The sequence below is a fragment of the Phacochoerus africanus genome, chromosome 3 (genome assembly GCF_016906955.1).
Source record: "Phacochoerus africanus isolate WHEZ1 chromosome 3, ROS_Pafr_v1, whole genome shotgun sequence".
NCBI lineage: Eukaryota > Metazoa > Chordata > Mammalia > Artiodactyla > Suidae > Phacochoerus > Phacochoerus africanus.
Window position 1 is genome coordinate 178,602,182 of NC_062546.1, and position 25,989 is coordinate 178,628,170.

Sequence of the window (25,989 nt, forward strand, 5' to 3'; positions counted from 1 at the left end):
TTATGTATACAATGATTTACACAAAACTGAAGAAACCTGCTTTCATCTTAAATTGCCTGGATAGCTTATATTAAAATGTCTTTGATCCTATCTAAATTTCCTTGTTTTTCTATTTTGTTTTTTCCATGATATATAACTATTGTTATTTTTCAGTTTGTTATTGTTGTGTATGCTGTAATTATTTATTCTTTTAAAATTTTATAATTCATTATTCTGTACATTAACAAAAGAATTGAGATTTTTGAAAATAGTTTCTCTAAACAAGAAGATAAAAACACAATGCAATTTGAACTGTACAGACTGACCAAAATTATTTATTGATTTATTATTTTAAGGATGTTTTTTGACCCACTGTAGAAAATAAAGAGTGGTGCTTGGATTTGAGATTGTCAGTATTTTATCCTTCTTGTCTAGAGCAGCAGACACTTGGTTTGTGTGGTATGAATATAATTCAGAGGGAAACAGTGTATAAAAACTCAGGGAGTCCCTTAGTCCAGAATGGTCCAAGTTGTTTTGTTTTCCTGAATGGTGGTAAACAGATTTGGATAGTTAGTCATGGGTATTATTAAAATAAGGTTCCAGTCAGTCTTCTTAACGCAGTGCTTGATCTGCAAAGGAAAAGGGAAAAAGAATTAGATGTTGATTACATATTTTCAGAAAGAAAATGGGGATGGACGTAATGGGAAGTGCAAAAGGAGAAAAAGCACAAAATGAACCATCACTTCATTTCCTTGCTGCAAGAACCTGGTTGCAAGTGCTTAAGAACATAAATAATTGTTGAAAACTACTTCAGTTATTCAAAGAATTAAGACTAATGCTTTCATTATTGTTATGTTCCAACTAAATTAATTAACTAGTCTCTGGTTTGTTGACTCTCCACTACATGATTACAGTAGAGACAAAGATAGAGTTTAATACATGGAAGCAAAAACCTCAGAAGTTTTTGCTTGTACTCATACAAAAATGCTCTATTTCTAACTGAAAAAAATTTTAAAAATTAAAAAAAGGAAAATAATGCTCTACGTCTAAATAATCCCTCTCAAAGATGTTGATGTGTTCTGTTTAATATAAATAACTCTTCATTAAGAATCAATACTAATTATATCTACAGCATATAAATGAAGTTGTTACATTAAAAAATATAATATCAAGAAGGCCTTATATATTAATAAGAGGAACAGATAGATACCTTGAGAGCTCTGTTTAGATAGACATGATGTGCTTGACAAAGGCTGTAGGAATAATATAGACAGAGTTAGAAAAGAGTGATAAAAGAGTGGTTATAAGTTAACTCAGTTATTCTTAGCTATAATTCTAGAGTTTATTTTTTAAGCTTCATATAGCCTTCTATTGTTAATACTTTCCTCTGATTTTGTAAATTTAGCTTTTTAAGTGTTATATTCGTATGGTTAAATTTTTAAAAGTATGAAAGAATTTATAACAAAAAAATGTTCCTTACCACTGTCTCTCAGTTATATAATTCCTCTCTTTATAGATAAGTCGATGGAGCTACTATGCATGTATAAGAATATGTAAATGTATGTTTTTAAAAATCTTTTACACAAATGATGGCATCCTCTACAAACTCTTTTGCGCTTGCTTTTCTCAGTATCTTGGAGATTTTACCATAACTGTAAACAACGTTATCCTTGTTCTTTTTTAGTGCTGTGGCGACGTACTAAAATCTGTTTGATACATCCTACATTGACGGCCATTAATTTGCTCAACACAGTAATGAATAACCGCATATCACTTCTTTCACTTGAGTTCATGTCTGAAGACTATTATCCCTTGAAATAGTTTTGCTAGAAATAATAGTACCACATCACCAGGTACAGATTTTAATGACCTACATCCTAATAGGAATGCATGAGATCATTTATTTCAACACATTCTCCTCAACCCAAAGTTTGGTCAAACTTAGATTGGCCACTAGTATATCTAAGTGTAATGTTAATCTGCATTGCTTTTATTATTAGTAAAGTTTAGCATATTATATTCATATACATTTTTATTTCCATTTCTATGAATTTTCTATTCACATATTTGTTATTTTTTCTATTTGGTTGTGGTCTTTTTATTAATTTGTAAACTTTTTTTTTATTAGGGAAATGCACTCTTTCTGATATTTATTGAAAAATTTTCCCCCTAATTTGCTGTTTGTCTTTTGACTTTGCTTCTGCTGGCGTTTGCTGTTTAGATGAAACAAGATATATGGTTGAAGCTATCAAAATTTGTAATGCCTTCTGGTTTCTGTATTAGTGTTAGAAAGTTTTTCCCACTCCAAAAATTATAAATAATTTCTCCATGGCTTTTATGTTTTAGCTTTTACCTTACTTTTATTTTATTTATTTATTTATTTTTGGCTGCACCTGTGGTGTATGGAAGTTCCTGGGTCAGGGATAGAATCTGAGCTGAAGCTGAGACCTATACCATAGCTGTGGCAATGCTAGATCCTCAACTCACTGCACCTCAGTGGGAGCTCCAGCTTTTACATTTAAATGTTTGACTTGTGAAATTTGTCCTAGTAGGAGATCCAGATTTGCTTTTTTTTTTTCCTTTTAAGGGCAGCACCTGCAGCATTTGGAAGTTCCCAGGCTAGGGGTCGAATTGGAACTACAGCTGCCTGCCTACACCACAGCCACAGCAACGCAGGATCCAAGCTGAGTCTGTGAGCTACATCACAGCTCATGGCAACACCAGATCTCAACCCACTGAGCAAAGCCAAGGATTGAACCTACATCCTCATGGATACTAGTCAGATTCGTTTCCGCTGCACCACAACAGGAACTCCCCAGATTTGCTTTATTTTCTAACTAACTGTCCCCTTGCCCAAATAATATTTATGGAATGATTCTTCTTTTATGTAATGCATTTATGGCAGTAACTGAATGTTAAACATTGTTTATAGGAAAAAAGTAAAGTTTAACCAAGATTGTCAGGGAACATATACTTGTTTCATTGTTTGCCTTTTCTCCTGTCCTTTCTTGTCCTCTTTTCTTCTCTTCCTTCCACTTCCTTTCTCTCTTTTCTTCACCTTTCTGATTTTCTCTTATTTTTTTCCAAGTTGTTAGACTTCGTAAATCCATATTTACATCAAATATGGTTAGATTAGTCTTTTGCAGGGATGGATAAGTTTTTTCAATTTTATTGCAAAGTTTTAAATTTATGGGTTATATCATGCAACTTTATCTTACATCTTTATTTTGTGTGGTACATTGCTTTTTAGACCCTCTGGGTGAAGTTGCTGTAAATTGGTGGCAGGAAATAGGTAACTGGCCACTATGAGATAAATTTCATTTAAGCTAGAACACTAGACAAGGAGAACTAAATTTTAGCACCAGCCCTGCCATTAATGATGTGGTCTTCACTAAGTAACTAAACATCTCTGGCCCTCAGTTTCCTCATTTTTATATTTGCTTGCCATGAAGGATTTTGAGATCTATCCAACTGTAGTATTACAGAATATTATTATTTAATACTAGAATTTATTCTGACACAAACTTGTCTATTTTACAGAGATGTTGTGAAGATCTAACAAGAAAAAATAAAAGGGAAAATGCAGTTTTAACTTGTATAAGAATGCATAGAAATGTTAAAACCCACTGGAATAAATCTTATGTATATAGTCAGATCCTTACAAGATACTTTTTTCAAGTTATTGTGTAATTGATTAATAATAAATAACATGTGTATATCCAATAAGGGACTAGAGAAAAAGAAGTTGTTTTAAGCTCAAAAGAAATCCACCATCAACCTAATCAGTTCAGAGCGGTTATGTGAGATTATACCTTCATAGTTGATGCAGCCATTGGAGTCTTCTTGACCTGCCATCAGGGCTTCCACTTCTTCCTCTTTCATCTTTTCACCTGATGAAACAAAACTCTTTGTTCAAAAGCAAAGCCAGAGAATATTTTCAAAATTCCTCTGTAAGTGATCAGTTTTGGGCTCCTGAGGACTATAACTAAGCTATTGATGGATAGAAACCAAGCCCTTCTTTTTCCTCCAGCAGGAAAGTTGTCAATAAATTGTTTTTGAATAAATGAATTAAATATACACTATACTTGATCATCTAAACTCTATTCTATAAGATCTACAATGCTTTACATTACTTATTCATTACCAGTAATTTAAGTTACCATTTCTCCAAAATAAACTTATTGGCATTGAGACGAATTGAAATGGTCATTAACTTCTAACCGTTCTTTTCACTTTGTAATTTGCCCCCTACTTATTTTGGTTATAACACGATTTTCCTAAGTCATGCTCTTTCCTATATATTCTGTCCTATTAAGTCCACTGAAATAAATTTTCCTCACCTAGTGTAGCTAGAACATGACGAAGTTCAGCACCCATGACTGTACCATTGCCTTCCTTGTCAAAGACACGCAGACCCTCAACAAAGTCTTCATAGCTTCCCTGGTCCTTGTTGTTGGAAATAGCTTGCAGCATAGGCAGGAATTGTTCAAACTCAATTTTCTTGGCATTCATCTCTGGAAGAAATTGCAATTTAGATAGTTATTAGTTCTCATAAAATTCCACCTCAGTCAAAATTAAGCTTGAAAGTTCATTCTAGATCATCTGAAAAATCTTCATAGAGCTTAAATTTCAGTTGGTAAATTGCTGGTGACAAAAGGTTTGTAACAGATAATAGCGTGAGCTCTGGAGTCCTAGTGCTGGAACTTTCATCTCCAATCCACCATAGTATGTGATCATGGGCAAGTTTCTTAACTTCTTTGTGCCTCAGCTTTTTCATCAGTCAAAAGAGATATCTCTTGAGTTCCCTTGTGGTGCAGTGGGTTAAGGATCTGGCATTGTTACTTCAGTGGCCTTGTTGCTCTGTTGCACACATTCAGTCCCTGGCCTGGGAACTTCCACATGCTGTGGGCACACCCAAAGGGGAAAAAAAAAAAAGAGAGATACTCCATAATGTTAGTGTGAACATTAAATGAGATAATACATGCAAAGTTTCTTTTCTTTTTCTTTTTGGTCTTTTTGGGGCTACACCCACAACATATAGAATTTCCCAGGCTAGGGGTCTAATCAGAACTGCAACTGTCAGCCTACACCACAGCCACAGCAACAAGGTATCTGAGCTATATCTGTGACCTCCACCACAGCTCAGGGCAACACCAGATCCTTAACCCACTCAGAGAGGCCAGGGATGGAACTGTGTCCTCGTGGATCCTGGTCAGGTTTGTTATTGCTGAGCCATGATGGTAACTCCCGACACATGCAAAGTTTATTACAATATGTGGGACAAACTGAGTGCTTAATCAGTATTAGCTATTATGTTATTAGTATTTTCAATTTAATATTTATTATATTAGGGAAGCAATATAAAAATATACTGATAAGAAACCTATTAGCATATGAATATAGCAAAAACTGAACTTTAATATATATTCCACCTTTGAGCTGTTGAAGAACCTTCAATGTCTTTAAATTTTATTTATTTATTTACTTTATTTTATTTTATTTTTTGGTCTTTTTGTCTTTTCTAGGGCTGCTCCTGCGGCATATGGAGGTTCCCAGGCTAGGGGTCTAATTGGAGCTGTAGCGGCTGTCCTACACCAGAGCCACAGCAATGCCAGATCTGAGCTGCGTCTTCGACCTACACCACAGCTCACAGCAATGCTGGATCGTTAACCCACTGAGCAAGGCCAGGGATCGAACCTGCAACCTCATGGTTCCTAGTCAGGTTCCTCAACCACTGAGCCACGGAGGGAACTCCTCAATGTCTTTAAATTTTAAATAATTAAAAAAAGAAGCCTATGAGGAGGGTATGTGTGTTAAATATTTTTGATCTCTTGACTTGCAGTTTTAGAGGTCTGGAGATAATAAGAATTTCTTTAGTATCTTCTAATAAGGTAAACAGCATTCACAGCAAAAGTATAAAACAGACAATTAGATGTATACAAATGGATAAAGTTTTACACCCCTAAAATCAAAATTCCCTTTTACTAATCTGTCTTGGTGTAGAAATATAGTACTCTGAGAAATATTAAGAAGATTAAATTTGAATGCTGAACACATGAACATTTACCTAATAATTCAATTAAAGATGGATGTTTGATAAGTTAGAAAGTGGTATTTAAAAATAAATTTTGTGGAGTTCTTGTCGTGGCTCAGCAGTTGATGAACCCAACTATTTAACAATGTGGGTTTGATCCCTGGCCTCACTCAGTGGGTTAAGGATCTGGTGGTGTTGTGAGCTGTGGTGTAGGCTGCAGACATGGCTTGGATCCCTTGTTGCTGTGACCATAATGTAGGCCAGTAGCTACAACTCCGATTCCACCCCAGCCTGGGAAACTTCATATGCCTTGGAGACAAAAAAAAAAAAAAAAAAGAAAGAAAAGAAAAGTAAAAGAAAACTTTGGCTTATTACACTCTTTATCTTATGTTCTCAGATACTTTTTGCATGATTTACCTGGGCATTTTCCTCTAAAGAAGATGGAGTTTGAGAATTCCAGCAGACTGATTTAGAGGTAGGTTTTCTTGAAATTTTTTTTTTTCTTTTGTAACAAAGGAAAATAGTCTTTTCTGGAAAGAGATTATTTGCCTTCTCCATGTTTTGCTTTATTGTAAAGATAAAAAGCCAAAATATCTCCTTGAAAATATTTGAGTTTTGTCTCTTCTTTTTTGCTCAGTGTGGTGTTTTCCAACAGACTCTTATACTATGCTATGAACCATGGGATTAGAAAAAATTTCTTTGTTCCAGACTAATGGCTGGATTACTATATCCAGCAATGACTTCTGCAATTTTGCCATTTATGTATCTCACTGATTTTTGCCTTTGGATTTACCTTAGGGGACTGAATGCAGGTTTTGGCTTAGATTTTTTAAAGTCTTTTTGTAATTCTGTGAAAATAGAAAATACTTTTATTAGGATGTCATCAGTCTGTTCTTAAGACAGCTGAGTTTCCTTTTCGATGGTCAAGAAGCTAGGCGTATTTAGATAGCATGATGATGATGATGATGTTAGCATTAGTTATTATTTCCTTTCATTAACGTGAAATTTTATTATGCTTATAAATTTCAAAGAAAGGGTAACTTAGTTTATGAGGAAAAAAACTGAGACTCTAGATAGCCAGGAGCACACTTACCCTCAGGAGTAAATTAAATTAAATTCTATTCTGTGGAACTTTTTTTCAATACATTTCTCTCTCTCTCTCTCACACCCCCCCCCCCCCAACTTCTTGGAAAAACATGTGGATGTGGTTACCTTCATTGCTGGGGTTTCCCAGAACCTTCTTGACCTCTGCATTGGTGGGATTTGTGCCCAGAGCCCGAAGGACATCACCAACCTGGCTTAGGGTGATCTTGCATTCGCCTGTTCTGTCAAAGAGGAGAAATGCCTCCTTGAATTCTGCAAGAAGCAAGAAGCATTAGGATAATTTGTTTTTTTCTACCTCAGACTTATAAATTAACCCAAATTTCAACAAGGATCCAGTTCAAACTCTCCTCTATTTTACAACTTTTGCCAGTCACTTAAGATGTTATTTTTGGACTCTCCCTTTTCCAAGCTTAATTGACCACCCCCTTTTGACATTTCTTTTTGGGACAATTTTAAAGTAGCATTTCCAATTTCAAGTCACATGTAATTATTCATCAGAAATGGAAATTGAAGCTCCTAGTCATATTTGTTCATATTTCCTTCATTTGCCTTGGAAACAGGACTAGGTTATGAAATTCTGAGGGCTTGAGATATCTTAAGAATTCCTCATAAAATCCCTCATATAATTAATGAAGTTAATACAATTTTCAGAAAACAAGGAGTTCCCGTCATGGCACAGTGGAAACGAATCTGACTAGGAACCATGAGGTTGTGGGTTCGATCCCTGGCCTTGCTCAGTGGGTTAAGGATCTGGCATTGCCCTGAGCTGTGGTGTAGTTTGCAGACGTGGCTTGGATCTGGCATTTCTGTGGTTCTGGCGTAGGCCAGTGGCAACAGCTCCTATTAGACCCCTAGCCTGGGGACCTCCATATGCCTCTGGTGTGGTCCTAAAAGGACAAAAGACAAAAAAAACCACAACAACTTTTCATATGTGGGGAGCTACTATAGATTTAGGGACATGGAGGTTAACCCAAACTTTTCAAGTTACATAGAAAAGTCTGCTCTTGAGGTACAAATTTCCTAGACTCTCCTCTTAACTAATTTTCTTCAAGAATAACTTCATTTTTCAGGTCAGGAAAAAGTTTAGAAAGATGAGACAAACCTCTAAATTCTATTGTGTCATTCAACCATTTCAATGTATGATTCTAATAGATTCATTTATGACTGATTCAGAAGGCAAACTATTTGGATCTATTGCCCTGATAATCTCTTTAAACTTTACTATTTCTTCAGATAATACATATGATAATATGATGCTTTATTAGCTGTAGAATTAAAATTTTATGGAAATAACTATAATCACATGAAATTTCAAGAAAAAATACAAAAGATTTCTTAAATACTCTAATTTCCCCCAGTGATAACATTTTGCAAAATTATAATATACTATTGCAACCAGAACATTCACATTAATAGAGTCCATTTATTTTATTCAGATTTCCCTAGTTCTACTTGTATTTGTGTTTGTAAGTATATATTTTAAAAGTGTCTGTTTTTATCATAATCACTCTATTGCTTACTTGCCCTACATTTTGTCATTCCCCTTTGATAGAATTGGTTTTGCCTTTTAGAATTACATTGACAAAGAATTAAGAAGTGTACACCAAAAAGACAGAAAAAGGTGCTACTATAGATTTAGGGACACGTAAAGACATTTTTACTGAAGTTTCAAAGCTTAGCTACATCACATTTTCTGGAGAACCTCAAGGTACTGATGGCAACTTGTTGGAGTTAATACCAACATTACTCATAAACACATTTGTGAATGAACTGGTAGAGGTGAAAATATTCTTTTCAGGCCATCAGTGGGCTCAAATCAAGAGATGTTATCTAGAAAGATTATTCAGCAAAGTACCCTATTTTATTATCCCTCCATCTCCTATCTAAGATTGCATCAGACATTAAATTCACAATCAAATATAGATCATGTTACCATTCTCTGCTAAAATTTCTCCCTCAAATTCTACACAAATTGACATTACAGATCCTTTCCCTAATTTAAAAGACGTGCTGCAGGCACTGTGGGGTCATTAGTCAAATATTTTTTGTCTTTCTAAGGGGCATGTGAAACTGAACTATTCTTGTTACTTGTTTAAGTCTTTCATGCAGATTGCTCAGAGGGCTCACTATTACCCTGGTCAGATGCTAATATAGAAATAGGATTTTATGGACTGTAATAGAATCTCTTTGACATTAACTCTTTTGTTGGTTTAAAGGCCAGAAAGATATGGCTCTTCCCACTTCAGATTTTTAAGGCTTTGTATTCTTTTTTTTTTTTGTCTCTTTGCCATCTCTTGAGCCGCTCCCGCGGCATGCGGAGGTTCCCAGGCTAGGGGTTGAATCGGAGCTGTAGCCCCCAGCCTACGCCAGAGCCACAGCAATGTGGGATCCGAGCTGCGTCTGCAACCTACACCACAGCTCATGGCAACGCTGGATCCTCAACCCACTGAGCAAGAGCAGGGATTGAACCCGCAACCCCATGGTTCCTAGTCGGATTCATTAACCACTGCGCCATGACGGGAACTCCAGGCTTTGTATTCTTTTGAAGAATATAGAACATGAGTTAACTGACGACTGCCTAGGGGCTGGCCACCTGTTTTGATTGGAATATATCCATACCCATTCATTTATGTATTGTCTGTGGCTGTTTTCATATCTAAATAATAGAATTGAGTTGTTTTTATGGAGTCTGTAGTATCAGCAAAACCTCACATATTTACTGCTTAGCCCTCTATGAAAAAATTTGCCAGTCCCTAGTCTAGAACACCAGTCTAGAACTTTTTTTTTTTTTTTTGGTCTTTTTAGGGCCATACCTGTGGCATATGGAAGTTCCCAGGCTAGGGGTCTAATTGGAGCTTCATCTGCCAGCCACAGACACAGCCACAGCAACACTGGATCCAAGCCACATCTGCATCCTATACCACAGCTCATGGCAACGCCAGATCCTTAACCCACTGATCGAGGCCAGGGATTGAACCCACGTCCTCAGGGATACTAGTTGGGTTTGTTACTGCTGAGTCAGGACGGGAACTCTTCCTAGAATTTTTTATGATGATTGAAATGTTCTATATCTGGGCTTTCTAAAAGAGTAGTAGCTACTAGCCACCTGTGGTTCTTGAGCACTAAAATATGACTAGTGCAACTGAGAAAATAGACTTTTAAACATATTTATTTTTGCTTAATTAAAGGTTAAATTTAAATAGCCACATGTCGCTAGTAGTAACTCTACTGGACAGCACAGAACTTAGACCTTTAGAATACTTTAATTTTCCAGTTTTTTTTTCTTTACTCCAAACTCGTGATATATTCAAATAGAGAAGCCAAGAGAAAAACTCTAATCATTGAACACGGGAGCAAAGTAAGTCTTTATTGCTGAAAATATAAGATTTCCTTTTAATTTAAAATGCTTAGATTTGCTTTCCTGGCACAGGGGAAAACCAGTCTCCCACACCAACATTTACTGAACCTCTATATCTAAAACCTATTTCACATACAGTAATAATCCACATGTTCCACTGCAAGCCCTTCTGTCTCTGAAAGGGTTTTTGAGTCTTTTATTGCTTGATTCTGCCATAGTTTGGAAGTCATAATGACACAGTAAATTAGATATTTTAGAGGACTGGAATGCAGTATAATTGCAGCATCACTAGTTAAAATAACCAGCAAGGCCCTACTGTAGAGCATAGAGAACTATACTCATTATTTTGTAATAACCTATACGGGAAGAGAATCTGAAGTGTATGTATGTATGTGTGTGTGTATATATACACATATGTGTGTATATATATGTGTAACTGAATATCTATACATATATATGTATAACTGAATCACCCCTGAAACATACATAATATAAATCAACTATACTTCAATAAAAATTATAATAAATAAAAAATACATTAAACATAAAACAAATTATAGTAGAATCATCAACTGTTTTCAATAAGAAAAAATAGTCTTTCGTAGTATAATTTCAGATGATCTTGAATTCTAAGTTATCAAAGCTTCTACTCTCTCTACATGAAGGCATTAACCATACTGTAGAAATATATGTCTTTACAATAGCAAATATCCTTTTTTCCTTAACTAATATCCAAACATGAGATATTTTGGACGCTGAAAAAGACTGAAAATGTTGAATCCTTTAGGTAGAGAAATGAGGTATAACTATAATCATACATTTATGAGCATTATTACAATTACTTAAATATTATATATTATAACATATAATATATACATACATATTATGACCAATATTAAAACTTACACAATATTATATAATTAAAATTTTCTCTCCTCCCTTAGATGTATTTTTGTCTCAGTTTATTTAAATATGTGACACTTACACTCCATAAACATTCTGCCCTAAGCTTTCTAGTGAAAAAGCAAGATTGATAGGGCACGAGATCTCTTGGGTCCAAAGACCTGAAGGAGAAAAAGTGGAAGTCTTAGGGAATCTATTCAGATTCTCTTGAATCTCCAAAGTTTGAAGTCTTCTAGTTAGAAACTGTTTGTATGATAGAAATTTCTGATTAATTCAAACTAATACTAGATTTTAATCCTAACATTAATTGTTGGGAGCTTTAAGCCAGTTTCAGTACCTCTCTGGGAGCCTGTCCTGCATCTCTAAAACTGGACCAGGAGATGTCTAAGCTTCCTTCAATAGTTTTTTCTTTTTTATAAATTACTTCCCTTCTCTTTGTCTCTGAATGCACTTTTATTCTATATCCACTTCATCCGCTATTTTTCTCAACTTACTGTGGTGCCCATTGATATGTGGATTTGGTAATTAAGCAGTTTTGTAATCAATTTTGTTTTCTACACTGAACAATTTAGACATGTCCAATCTCTCTTTAGGGATTTCGTTGACAAATTAACCATCCTAAGTCCACATCACTTTGGGGGTTATATAGCGAGTAGTATTACCTACTGTATCAAATTGGTTTTATTAAGAAATCAGTGAGTATAAGGAATTCTTTTGTGGTATTTAGCTTTTGCTTGCTTTAATTTTTCGTTACTGATTATAAGCAAAAAGTTCACATTGAGAGACTTTATATTTAGAGTGATTGAGAGCATTTATATTTAGAGTGGCAACACCAGTGGGGATAATTAGAAGGAGCTAATCTCATCTCAGAGGAGTTGGTTTTCTCACATGCCATCTTTATAAGTGTGCACATTTAAAAACTATGTCGTTTAAACTTACCATCCTGCTGTTCCTTAGAGAACTCGATCTGTTAGAAAGAAATTAACCACAAAGAATATTTTAACCAAACAAAAATGTCCTGTTTTTTAAATGTATCCAAGCTCATTCCCTGAGTAATCTTCAAAGTAAGCTCAAAAAGTATGCTTACTTTTCAGAATTCAGGCATGGCTTGGATACTAATAGGTTGAGCCACACAGTAACATGCCTTGGAGATGAGTGATATTTCAGAAACTAAGCAGTTCTCTGCCTAGATCTGTAATAGAGAAGCTCGATTCACTTACCAGCAATCTGGTCAGCACTGAAGGACTGCAGTGGCGAGAGAGAGAGGAAGAAAGAAAGAAACAACTAGTACTCTTTCAAATGCATTGACAGAAGAGAGTGCTTTTGCTTCAAGATGTTTAGGAAGCCATGTAGGTGTCATAGAAAAAGAGTTGCCTTAGGACATTTTTGAGTCTAGGAAAAATAAAAAGCTACTGCACAAGATAGTTAGGGAACATCTCTCTGCATCTTAATACACGAGTCAATGATTTAACAAATGCTAAATCAGATTCTTTCTGGAAAAATATAATAATCTAGGGTGTATTTAAGATATATCTAATAAAGATATACTTACTAAGAAGTTCAGATAGACTGCATTAAAAAGATCATTTTAAGTCTTTCTTCTTTTTAACCAGTACATTTTTACCCAGTGCATTGGAAGTAGTTTATTTAATTTTAGTTATTGGCACCATTGGATTGTTTTCTAAGTTATACTATTTTGCTATAGTTGAAGGTTTTTTCCCTAAATTTAGATATAATAAACCTTATGTGATATAGCAAAGTTGGTGAAGCATAAAGTATGCTTTTGGGAATAAGATGTATTTTTCTAGTTGAAGTAATATCTTGAATTAATTTCTTCTGTTCTCAACCCACCTCAGCAAAGCCCCAAAATAGATTCTACAGACTCATACTGAATATGTTCTCTCCTCAGTTTTATTCCTACCCACTATCTGTATCTTTCTATAAGTTACAGTTTTTCTCATAGGACCCACCATGATGAAAGTGCTGGGCTGCAAACAGCGGCGAAGCTGAAGAGTGAGTTGAGGGCTGATCCAATCCCTGAGTGGGGGGCCTCCCTTGCTGAGGCTCCCTTTTATTTCTGGAGAAGCTCTGACTTCATAGCTAGCATCAGATTTCAGAGAGAGGTAGCCACTCCCCTTGGAGAGTTCTTTAGCTTTCTTAGGGCAAAGGGTAAAGAGGGATCTGTACCCTGAGGTCTATTTTTAGGAAATCAGAACCTAGGAGTGGATAGCCATAGTGAGACCAATGCCTATCAGTACTTTTATGGTCTTTATCCCTGAGAAGTTCTCTTGGACTGTCTTCCTTTAAGAAGCTCCTTATGTGTTCAGTGGCAAAGGAGCTTAGAATTTCTCTAAAGACTTGAGCTGACCCCTTCTCTTGGTTAATTATGGACTTGGCAAACTTCAAGTTAGCAATTTTGGTAGTAACGAGACTTTTTGTGTAGGACTGGTTTAGGATTTCATATGGCAACATTTACAGAAGGAATGCCTTCTGAAGCTCTGTCCCTTGTGGTAAAGTTCAGAGGACTTAAAAGGGCCATGCATATTCTGTATGTTTCTTAGGGTCCACTCCAGTGAAAATCTGGTCAGTTTGTGAAATCTCCAATTAAGGACCATTTTTTTGCAAGATGTATTCTCAGGAGTATAGGGTTTAAGCTAGGAATGGTTTTAATCTCCATTTTCACCAATCTCCTTTAGTTTGTTTTTTACGTTAGGGGTGAGTATTTGCTTTCCTTCCATTATCTTTATGGTGGCTAACTAGTCATATTTTTTGAATTTATGAAGTTCTAGGAAGGAGAGCTGATAGATCATTTTTGTGTTCTTTTACTTTCATTCTATACATATATTCTTTTAAAATTTAAAAATGTTGCTTATGTTCTTACTAGAATGACCTGATTTCCTCTCTGCCATGTCAAACATTTTTATGGCTTCATCTCCAGACTGAGAACTAAAAGAATCCAAAGCAGAGGATGTGAAATGCAAAGTTGTACTTTAGAATTTTAAAGGTATCTGAGGGATTGGCTGGTAGTAAGTTTTCATGGCAGCTTACCTGAAAATAGAGGGCAACTCCCTTCTTAGAATGGCACTGGGAAAAGATCAGTTTAAGATGTCCACTAAGGTTCAGACTTGTTTATCAGTTTTCTACATGTTTAAAGGAGTTCAAAGCATAAAGAATGTTGGAGACAAATTCAAATTTATGCACTGTTTCAGCAACTGCTTTTAAGGGAATGGTCACAAAAAGTGTAGTCTCCCTCTGATAGACAGCTTTGTATTTTGAAGCTTTCCCTCAAGCCATTTGGAAAGAAATCAACATTTAAATGAGTATAATTTTTCGTCCAAAGTTTACAAGTAACAAAAAAAATTTCATAGAGTCTGAGTCCCAAAATGGGGATTAAAAATATAATTTAAAAATATTAGAGCCCAGGTAGACATATCTTCATGAACAGATTGCCATTTTGAGAGGCTGTTGGGAAATGGAAGTTAAGAGAAAAAAATTTGAACCCTTTGAATCATTAGGGGGAAATGAAAGTGAGAAATAAAGGTGGAAATTTGTCACCTTGATAATTGTATAATTGGAGTTTCATGATTTTTGATATATTAGAACCATTAGAGCAGACTATGTTTCTTTGTGTTCTTTTTAGTCTTTTATTTTTATTTATGTATTGTGTCAATAAGTTTGAATTGCCCTATGATTAATACTGAGTACTGGCATGTATCTTTAGTAAATAACTGTAGATAATACCAAAAACTCATCAAAGTTGCCCTACATAATGCCTATCATATGCCCTGTACAATGCTCATTTTCATTTCTTTTTTTTTCAGGTAGAAATATGTGTCCTTGAATAAATATAAAATACAGTCAGTTTGTGTAAAATCTGTTGAGTAAACTGGAAAGTCATTTTAATAGTTTTATTTTTATTATAAATATGTTATTCATAACCACTTGGATGTTAAAAGTTTTATTATTATTAAAATAGAATTGAGGCAGTTGTCAAACTATTTCATGCCAGTTTTTCTCTACATTTTTATCACATAGAGTGGAAGTTTAGTTTTTTTATGCTTATTGAGAAAGTAAACCTTTAATCAAGCTATTGACAGTTGTAGATAAGGCCATGATCAAGCCTGGTCTAGAGAATAAACTACAGTTTAAAAAGTTAGAAGACCAAGATACTGTGCTCATAGAATAAATGGGGATGCTATTTATTCTCTGGTACATTTTACACCTTTACAAGTGGCAATAGCTTTCTCTTGTATTTCTTTCTGGGTGTTACAATGATGAAGTAATCAGCCCTTTGAACAAATGGCATGATATGAATACAAAATGTCAGCTGATTTTCAACTCAGTTTGCTATGTCATCATTTAGTTTGTTTTGAAAATTAGATTTAAGTCTCTTCTATCTGGAATGTTTCTTAGAATTTAACTATCCTTCAAATCCCTGATAAAAATCTCCTCTTGAAAGAAAATTTTCTACTTGCCTAGCTCCTTTCTCCACTGAAAGATGTTTAATCTTCCTGATTGCCACCTTCTGGGAAGCACAGGATGTTACTGGGACCATTTCCCTTGGTCCATGATGTGAATCCGGGTGCGAGCCAACATCTCTACCCCTTAGATTTTATCTTCCGTAACTCGATAAAATGTCTTGCCTATAGTTAGGATGCTCAGCAGAATTTTCATTAAGATCATTAGAGCATATGTATAGTAAGTTCCTCCTTCAAACAAGGCTCCTCTTCTAGAATATTATATTCCCTGAGGTAAGAGACCTTATCAGTTCTTCAAAGAGCTTGCATTCTGGGGCGGGAAGTGGGGAGGCACACATTCTCTTTTGATGCTACATCTCCAGCACCTAGAACGCACATTGTAAGCATGCTCGCTTTGAATTCTTGACGTACATCCATTTATATTTCCAGAACCCTTTCGTAGATTTTATATAAATGCTATGATCAGGACTTCTAATTTGCCAGCCCTCAATTTTTTTTTTTTTTTTGTAAATGGGTTTTTCCATCTTAGCCTACATACTTATCTTAGACTGCTGGTAAAATAACTACATCTCACATTTTTGCTATTCCTATACCATTTGGTATTGGATTTCAGTACGTGGTAGTCAACAGGTACTAATATTTAAAAATATTTTTATTACAGTGTTTTCAGATTGTTTCTCATTTTGAGAAATATTTTTGATAGTAATCATGAGATTTGGTTAGCTGATTAAAGGCAAGATAAAGTTTCTGATATATAGAAGGAATCTATTTATAGGAAAAAATATTAAAATGCATTTAATTGAACAGGCTTTGGAATTTATGTATGTTAAGCTTTAGCATAACAAGAAGAGCTATAATTCAAGATGATCTGGGAGAATGTCGAATACTGAGGGCTAATGCCCTGGTAAGGAACATAGACTATGATCTTTAAAGAACTTCATCACCGCTGCTAGGTAAAATGGGGCTAGTCACCAGTGAGGCCAGGTAAAGGCATTAATCTAACCAGGGCCAGTTTTCAATCAAGAAAACATTGCTGCCTGTTTTTTGATGTAATGCCTGTCAGGGAGAACAAAGACCTGGAGGTATGCAAATCCTAACAAAAATTTAATAATTTTCACTCTAATCTCAGAGTTATGAGGAATCCTTGTAAAAGGCAGGCAGAAGTACTATTTTGAAACTCTTTGAGAGTTTTGTGTTTCAGAACAATTCACTTAATTTAAAGGAAATAGATATTTTTATTGCATTTTTTTTATTTCAAGAAAGGCTATATTTAAGGCTGCTGACTCTAATCTAATCTAAAAGAGAAATTAAGAACAATGAGAATACAGTACCAGCCTGGTTTGTCTAATGTAAGAGAGAAGTAGATGGCTATATTGGGTAAGTTGATCAGAAGAGGAAATTTGTAATTCTGTTCTTAGGATGTCTTGACCAGTCAACTGAATTTAGTCATATCAGAACAAAGGCTGAATTATTAAAATAATACAATTCAGACCTACAAGAATTAACAGAGAGGTTTAAGTGAATTTTAATAAAATTTACTTAGTCGATACTTTGGATTTCTCATCAGCTGTCACTGTTGATAGATGATAAACAAACTTAAGATTTCTTGAGAGTTGCTCCTGTTCTACTTTGTGCATTTGTTTGTATGTAATTTAAGTCCAGGTTGTGTTTTTGTTCCTTCCTTCCTCTTTTTTATCTGCTTTTCCCTACTTACCTGGAATAGAATTCCTTTTGTGACAACAGGAATATATGAATAATGGCATTACCATTTTAGGGATTTCAGGTCTTTTGACATCTTGGAAAGAGAAGTAGGTGGGGATTGAGTTATTCAGAAGGCTTTCCTGTAACAAATCATGTGTCTTTTGATTAAATAGCTTCCTCAAATATTAAATATTATGCTGTATGATTTCTGTGGTTGCTTATGGTTCTATAATGTGAGTTTTCCATCCTTTTGTCAGTAGTATCTATAGCAACACACTTTTTTTTTTAATGGAAAAGGGCAAATTGCCTAAAAATTTGATAAATGATGTTATTTTGAAGTAGTTTAGATAAAAAAGGTAAGCAAAATAAAATTGTGCAATACTGTGTTCAAGTGAGTTTTTTTATCTCATATATCAGGAGATGGTATATCATTGAGCACTTACTAGAATCTCACTTGCCACAGTGGAAGGAAGAAGATAAATTCAAATATGATGTGGTTTTATCATTAGGAAAAATTTTCTGCTCTGGCTTCAACTCACTATTATTAATTTATAACCAGGATCATTCATATAATTTATATTTTAACCAATGTACTTAAAGCCATTGCTACTTGGATATTATGATTTTTGCCTTCCAGATTCTGATTTGTGGGGAGAAAAAAAAAAACTGTGTAAGTTGATGCAGAAACAAACTATAGAAGATCTTATTTTTATACAAAATGTATTCCAGTATGAGGAGAAGCAGAAGAAAGTGTAGTATCAGCAGACTAAATATAATCCTTTCCACAATTTCCATGAGTCAGATGGTGCTTAATGCTGGGTAATTATGGAAAGGCTTCTAAAGACAACTTGCCAGGGGGTTCATTTGCAGCACTAAATGTCGAGAGGCTAAATTTGGCACTGTCACTTTGTGGTCTCCTTGTCTTGGAAAGATTTCATTATCTTTAAGATTAAAAGAACTACTCACAATTAATTGGTGAACATACCCATCTCTTTCCAAACTGACTTTTACTTTGCAAAGACATTACCCAGTTATATATTATTCAAAATATAATATTAAACAGAGTTACAGAGTGCCCTTTGGTATTTTCCCACTCCATTCCACCTGTTCTCTTCTTTTACAGCATCGATATTTAAAAGTGGAAACTTGATACTGACACCTAGTGTCAAATAATTTTTGGTTTGCTTTTGAGGTTATAGCCATGCCACAAATGGATGAATATTGCTAATTGGGTAACACTTTAGTTGTATTAAAAATTAATCTGTATTATAAAAGGTCAGAGTAAAAGAAGCAAGCTCTTAATAAAATTATATAAGGAAAACTTAAACACAACTTATAAATGTCCTCACTCCTTCTATTAAAAATTGACTATGTATCTTTTTTCCTAGTTTTTTCACCCTCAAACCAAAGACTTAATCATTATACATATGACTTTATATTTCTATATAGTATTCCAAAGAATATAAATATATGGTTGTGATTTCCAATTTAAGTCAGAGTATTTATTTGTAAACAAAATAGAAATCCAGGAGTTCCCGTCGTGGCTCAGTGGTTAACGAATCTGACTGGGAACCATGAGGTTGTGGGTTCGGTCCCTGGCCTTACTCAGTTGGTTAAGGATCTGGCGTGAGCTGTGGTGTAGGTTGCAGCCGCTGCTCGGATCCCGAATTTTTGTGGCTCTGGCATAGACTGGCGTCTACAGCTCCAATTCGACCCCTAGCCTGGGAACATCCATATGCCGCAGGTGTGGATCTAGAAAGAGATGAAAAAAAAAAAAAAGAAATCCATATCATTCTTAGAATATTAGCCTCATGGCAAAATTTGGAGATCAGGTTTAATATATATGTATATTTGATTAAACAAAAAATTATTTTAAAATTCAGTTTCAGTGTATTTAACTATATTTAAAAAATATTTTAGTGTAGTTTTTCCTCCAGCTTTATTGAGATATAATTGACATATAACATTATGTTAGTTTAAGGTATATAGCATGATGATTTAACATGATAATTATGATATCTGAAATGATTACCACAATAAGGTTAGTTGGTTAACATATCCATTATCTTATATAGTAGTCTTTTTGTGTGTGTGGTGAGAACTTTAAAAATTTACTCTCTTAGCAACTTTCAAGCATACAATATGGTACTATTAACTATAGTCACTATGCTATATTTTAGATCCCCAGAATTTATTAACTGCAAATTTGTACCCTCTGATCACCTTCACTCTTTTCTCCCATCCCCACCCTACCCCCCCACCAGCAGCTATCAATCTACTCCCATAACTGCATTTTTAGTATCTATGTGTCTTTACAACTTTTTACAGGGAGTTGGAGCAAAGGGAGTAGAGGGTCTTTCTAAGTCCCTAACATCTCACCTTCCATCTGTAAGTGAGAATATCCAACTTGTCAGCAACAAGTGCTAAGACAGGGGAAAGACGAGGAGAATGAACAGTAATGAACTGCCAAGTCAAGCATCTTGATAGACTTGTTCTGATGTGTGCCTTCACCCCCTCTTCTGGCTATACCAGGGCTGTGCAGGACAATATAAGAATCTCTTATACAGATCACTGTTAACCTCACATCCTTATAAGCAAAAAAGGCTCCTTTTCACAGTCTTAGAAATAACAACTTACCCTTTATAAACAGGAGGTAGTTTAGGATATGGTTAACACAGTTGACTCTAGATTTGGCCTGTTAGGTTAAATCCTAGCTCTATAACATACTTGTTATTTATCGTGGGCCCGACACAGAACTTCATTTAGGCTCAGTTTCTTTTCTTGCAAAACGAGGCTAAAAACAACCTTAGTGTAACTTTTTGAGGATTAAGTAAGATGCTCAAAAATCCACCGAGTATATTCACAGTAAATATTTATTATATTACAAATAACTTTATAATTTTCAAAGCCTTTCATGGTCCATGACCTCCTTTTATTTTCCCAACAATCTAAGTGGCACTGGGTTTATATTAGCCTTGTTAGGGATGAGGAAAAAAAAAAGAATTTATGGATTAACACAAACAGTCCTATACCCAGACCAGAGAAAGTCAAGTGTTGCAATGAATACATAATACTTGCCTCCACTGAATGCTCATCAGTAAATAGATGTAATTATTGGGAATGCTATATTTCCACCTTTCCATTATATTGAAAGTTTAAATCTTCCCAAGCATATGGCCAGTTGTTATGGTGAGATTTATTATTTGATGAATTTCTGTCAATGCATTCTGTACCTTTACCACTTTTTGTAATGTCGCCCGCAGTATCTGGTCAGGGATGACCTGATTGAGTGGTGAACACAATGAGAATTAAAAATTAAGCAGCATGATGACAGACATGATTCAAAGTCCCATCACCTCATAGCAATCCCAACATATTAGCTAAGACATGCATCATGCAAAAAATTCACTTATACCTTGAAGATCATTCAAAATCTAAGCACATGGTCATCTCATTACTTATTTACTTTGGTTATTTCACTTGGTTGCGATCTTGCGCAACAGAGGTTAATTCTTGTGTTTGTACTTGTAACTAGACTTGTGGTGAGTTTTAATTCCTAAACTTGCAATCCTTTCAGTCTGGACATTGTTGCTGGAAGTACAGCTCTCTGGAAGCAAAGAGTGCTTAGAACTGCGTGGGACAGTTCTAAGGTTTAGATATCAGTAGTATGTGCTTTAAGCTTCAGTTATCAGTAGTATTTGTGTTTTTGGAAAGGATACTGATAGAAAATTCATGAGGAATAGGACATCAGGTAAACATTCCCTCAGAAAATATAAATGGTTTTATGTCAGAACCAAAGAAATGTTCTGAACAAATAACTAATAAAACAGGAAATCAGGTTGGAAAGCACATTTAAGAAATTGATAAAGGTGGAGTTCCCTTTGTGGCTCAGGAGTAATGAACCTGACTAGTACCCATGAGGATGTGGGTTCAATCCCTGGCCCTGCTCAGTGGGTTAAAGATCTGGCATTGCCGTGAGCTATGGTGTAGGTCACAGACGTGGCCCCGATCCTATATTGCTGTGGCTGTGGTGCGCTGGCAGCTGCAGCTCTGGTTCAGCCCTTAGCCTGGGAAATTCCATATGCTGCAGGTGTGGCCCTAAAAAGGCAAAAAAAAAAAAAAGAAATTGATAAAACTAATTCACACTTTTCAAATTTTCTGGGGAGTCAAATATATGGCTAGTAATATTATAATATGGAATATAGATATTAACTGGGAATAGTACTGAGGGATTAAATATTACAATTACTATGATTATACTACACAAAGATAGTTCCACTTAAACTTCAGCGCTACTTCAAGTGTAAAGGACAGCTAGCTTTCTAATCTTATATGATTTATGAAAGAAAGTGTAAAATCCAATTAAGTTTTGTTCTTTATCGAGTTTTTGGAAAGTTAATGAACATATATAACAGCTCTATTAATTTCTTTGAAGTTCATTTTCTCTGCTTGAAAAAAGTTTATAACTTGTCTGAGGTAATATATCTAGAAATATCATTGAGTGACTAAAAACATTATAATATGAAATGTTTTAATGCACATTTTAATGTCTTGTTACCTATTGGATGAAATTAGATTTTATAAAGTTCTCAAGTTACATCACAATCTGTAGCTATGTTATAATACCTATAAACTGATTTCATACTGATGAATGCAAATCACCAAAGCTGTTTAACCTCTTTAACAAAAATATGTTCATTTCAATTCTGTTCTTTTTTTTTTTTTTCTATTAGGAATGGGCTCTCAATGAAAAGTAAAGCTTAATTTCCTCCTGCTTCTTCTAGATTTATTTGACTTCTCCTTTTTGGTTTGTATCCCTTATCCAAGACCCATCGCTTCTCTATCCCACAATGAAATAGTGAAGATGGAGCATTTTCCGTCTTTACAGAGACTCTCTAGGAGTTATTTCCTCCTTTTGCTTAGTTGTACTAGCTCACACTAGCATTAATGCAATATATAGAAGGAGGGATAAACCAATTTTCAAGATTCAGAAAATGTCCCTTTTCTGCTGACTGTGAAGAAGCAATCAGTTTCATTTCTGGATTTAAAAAGTCATTGTTTTTTTTGTCTTAGAGACTTCTTACCAGCCAAACTAAATTTTTATTCATTTATTTATTCTTACACAGTTCCTTGGGAAAGGAAATTAATGCCTGTTTTCATTAGTGGGACACTTCTTTTTCTTCCTAAGAAAGCACCTTGTTTTCTTTCTAAATGCTTGTAGTCCCAGATACAAAGAGGTGATATTATCTTATAAATCACAATAAATAAAAGAGGAATAACTTTGACACTGATTCATATCTCTAGCATTAATATAAAGTGGAGAGTCAAAGAATTGAGACAATCAGAGTTATTGTAGTGGCTGTAATCACGCTTATTGTATAATGTAGTCAGTGTGCAGTTATAAGATACATTAACTAGTGTTACTGGAGAAGAAAAATTTGATTTTCTCCTAATGAACTGTATGCATGCAGTCCTCAAGATAGAACATTTATTGGAAGATATGACATTCATTTCTCCTCCTAAGTGGATATTCATTAAGAATAGTTCCTAACCAATATTAGATTCTATGACCAACTTTTTTCAAATATGACTTCAGTTACCTACAAACTCAAGATAATATATTTGTGATTTGTGTTCTTCTACTTTGACACATAAAATCTCATGTTTAAATAGAATGCTATAAAATTTTAAATATATTTAATATCATCACGTACATCCAAGGGTGATCTAATTCAATGTTTTTTTTTGTTTGTTTGTTTGTTTTTTGTCTTTTTGCTATTTCTTGGGCCGCTCCTGTGGCATATGGAGGTTCCCAGGCTAGGGGTCCAATCGGAGCTGTAGCCACCGGCCTACACCAGAGCCACAGCAATGTGGGATCTGAGCCGCGTCTGCAACCTACACCACAGCTCATGGCAATGCCGGATTGTTAACCCACTGAGCAAGGGCAGGGACCGAACTCGCAACCTCATGGTTCCTAGTCAGATTCGTTAACCACTGCGCCACGATGGGAACTCTTAATTCAATGTTTACATCAGAAATATTTTTTCCTAGTCCTTCTTTTTTTTGCTTTCTAGGGCTTTACCCATGGCACATGGAGTTTCCCAGCTGCAGGCCTTCACCACAGCCACAGCAATGTCAGATCCGAGCTGTGTCTGCAAACTACACTACAGCTCATGGCAATGCTGGATCCTTAACCTACTCGGCAAGGCCAGGGATTGAACCCGCCACTTCATGGTTCCTAGTCAGATTTATTTCCACTGCGCCATGGTGGGAACTCCTACATCAAGAATATTTTTTAAAAATATACAACTATACTAAAATAGTCAATAAATTATTTATTTATATGTTAGCTTAGTGGTTGCAAGTAAACAGAATTCTATATAACAAGTATTTGGTTATCAAAGTTCAGGTTTATTAAGCACAAAACTTTTGGCTTAAGTGAAATGATCACCCCATAGCCACTTTAGTTTTCCATATAAGGCAGCGTTCCTTAGATGAAGATTTTCAAACTGTCATTCAGACCAATCAGAGCCCAGTGAATAATGAGAAGGTGCACATTTGATGGGTCACATCACTGAGAAGTAACAGGCACATCCATAGTGTCATTTTTCCAAAAGCAGATTATCTTTTGGCCGTTGAGAACTTTGATCGCAGTAAAGTGTTGACATGAAAATCAATCACATTCTCCTTAGTTCAAGATCAGTATGCAAGGGCTCAAAGACAAAAACTAAAAGCTCTACTAGAAACCAACAATTTTTACAATATTTTGGAGAGTTAGTTTCATTTAAAAGCAACTTACATTTTGAATTAAATACTGTATGTAAATAAACAAGATGACAGTTATAGTCACTAAAACACTTGAGTGCATTGTTGTTTGCTCTGGGATCTCAGTTACTGTTGTATCAAATGTTATTAAGCAAAACTGAAGGGGGAATTAACTTGAATTGCAGAAATTTTCTCTTTTGCAGATGAAATAAAGCAGCTGTCAAGTAAATACATCCAGGACAACTGGGTCATCAGCTGCTTTTAAACTTTTGGAAACAAATAGGAACTAAAACTTTCCTTTTGATGTAGCTGTAAGAAAGAGATCCAGTTTCCAATGAGATTTTATTTTTTTAAAAAAGCAAAACCACTGGTTTAAATGTTTTAAAACTTATACATCTTGCTCTTTAACAACTTAGTGAAAGAAGGAAATAGAGGACAAAAGGCAGAGCAAATACAGCTTCCAAATATAGTACCATACTCATAATAAGTTTACTGAAATTATATGTTAGAGTTTATTTATTTTTTAGTCAGGATTATTTTCTCCCCAAATCTACCAGTTTGCTTAATAGTTCTGTTCCTTTCAATGAAAAATATTTCCCTCTGAAAGTTCCTAGAGTTCTCTACTGTTGAAAGATGTTTCAGTGACCAAACATTTCACCCTTTTAATTACCTTAATGGCAGAGAGGTCAATCTTTTCTTCTTTGGGTGGGGCAGGTGCAGGTGCAGGTGCCGGGGCAGGGGCAGGGGCTGGGGCAGCAGCAGCAGCAGGTTTCTTCACGTCTTTCTTTGGTGCCATTTTATTTAAAAAGATGGGTTAAAAGAGGAGCACCTCTAGAGGAACCTGTTAAAGTGATTCTTTGGAAGAGGAGTGGTGGTTCGGTTGATCCACAGCCCAGTATCTTGAAGGTGGACCCAGAGTGTTAAATGGTATAAGGGCATGCATATATATTTCACTTAGTGCCTAACAGAATCTTGACACTTGCAGCTGGATTGGACAGTTCACTAGTCAAGGGGGATGGCATTCCGGCTCAGACTATAAATGGAATCTAAAGGGTCAGGGCTTCATCAATTTTTTTAACTCCCCACTCCCCCACCCCCCACCCCTCCATATATAAAGGAGAAAGAAGTATGGCAAAGCCAGCCAGCCTCAGATCCTTTGGTGACAGTAAAGTAGATTGACTGATACTTTTTCTTGGTAGAATTACAGTTCTGCTGAAGTTGTAAATCTTTTTTCTTTCCCCATGCCTAAGAAATTTTAATCAAGGATTTGATTTCAAATTTGGCAGGGATTTTGGCAGGGTGTATCACACACTTTCACCCAGCTTCTTTGCTCATGCTCCTCCTCCCTTGCCATAATTTGCAAGAAAATGTTGGTCAGCAAAGAGGTAGTAGTGTTTAAAAATAAAAAGCAGACGTATTAGGAAAGCCCATTAAGTCTTAGAGCGGCTTCCCTTCTAGGGAGCATAAACTCTGACTCTCTCTCTCTCTTTTAAATTGTGGTGAACTGTATGATAAAGAAAGATAATTCAAAACTCCTTCCTATCTATCACTTAACTTTTTTCTATCATGAATATCAAATGGAATGGATATAACAGGAAGATTTACCCTCTTGCCAAGTAGTTTTACTAAGAGAAAAGTAACGTTCAATCAAAGCAGATACTTATCCA

At 35.2% G+C, this 25,989-nt stretch overlaps 1 protein-coding gene across 2 annotated transcripts; it reads right to left on the reverse strand.

Annotated features, from left to right (window-relative positions):
- Positions 1–285: 285 nt before the first annotated feature.
- MYL1 (myosin light chain 1) lies at positions 286–25,402 on the reverse strand. Of its 2 annotated transcripts, none has more exons than XM_047773395.1 (7): positions 24,993–25,402; positions 12,318–12,345; positions 7,226–7,369; positions 4,320–4,493; positions 3,792–3,869; positions 1,190–1,232; positions 286–608 (listed from the first exon to the last, which is right to left on the reverse strand). In XM_047773395.1, the coding sequence occupies exons 1-6, from the start codon at positions 25,116–25,118 to the stop codon at positions 1,204–1,206; spliced, it is 579 nt and encodes a 192-aa protein (XP_047629351.1). In that variant the 5' UTR covers positions 25,119–25,402; the 3' UTR covers positions 286–608; positions 1,190–1,203. The 2 variants fall into 2 exon arrangements, with proteins under 2 accessions (XP_047629351.1, XP_047629352.1); XM_047773396.1 differs by lacking the exons at positions 12,318–12,345; positions 24,993–25,402 and adding exons at positions 12,599–12,623; positions 13,349–13,439.
- Between the last annotated feature and the right edge of the window lie 587 nt (positions 25,403–25,989).

Excerpts from the sequence above, each read along its gene's own strand:
- MYL1 (XM_047773395.1), bottom strand. The coding sequence starts at position 25,118 with ATGGCACCAAAGAAAGACGTGAAGAAACCTGCTGCTGCTGCTGCCCCA. Across the intron at positions 12,346-24,992 it reads TTGACCTCTCTGCCATTAAG|ATCGAGTTCTCTAAGGAACA; the intron begins GTAATTAAAAGG and ends TCTTTCTAACAG. Across the intron at positions 7,370-12,317 it reads CTCTAAGGAACAGCAGGATG|AATTCAAGGAGGCATTTCTC; the intron begins GTAAGTTTAAAC and ends TGCTTCTTGCAG.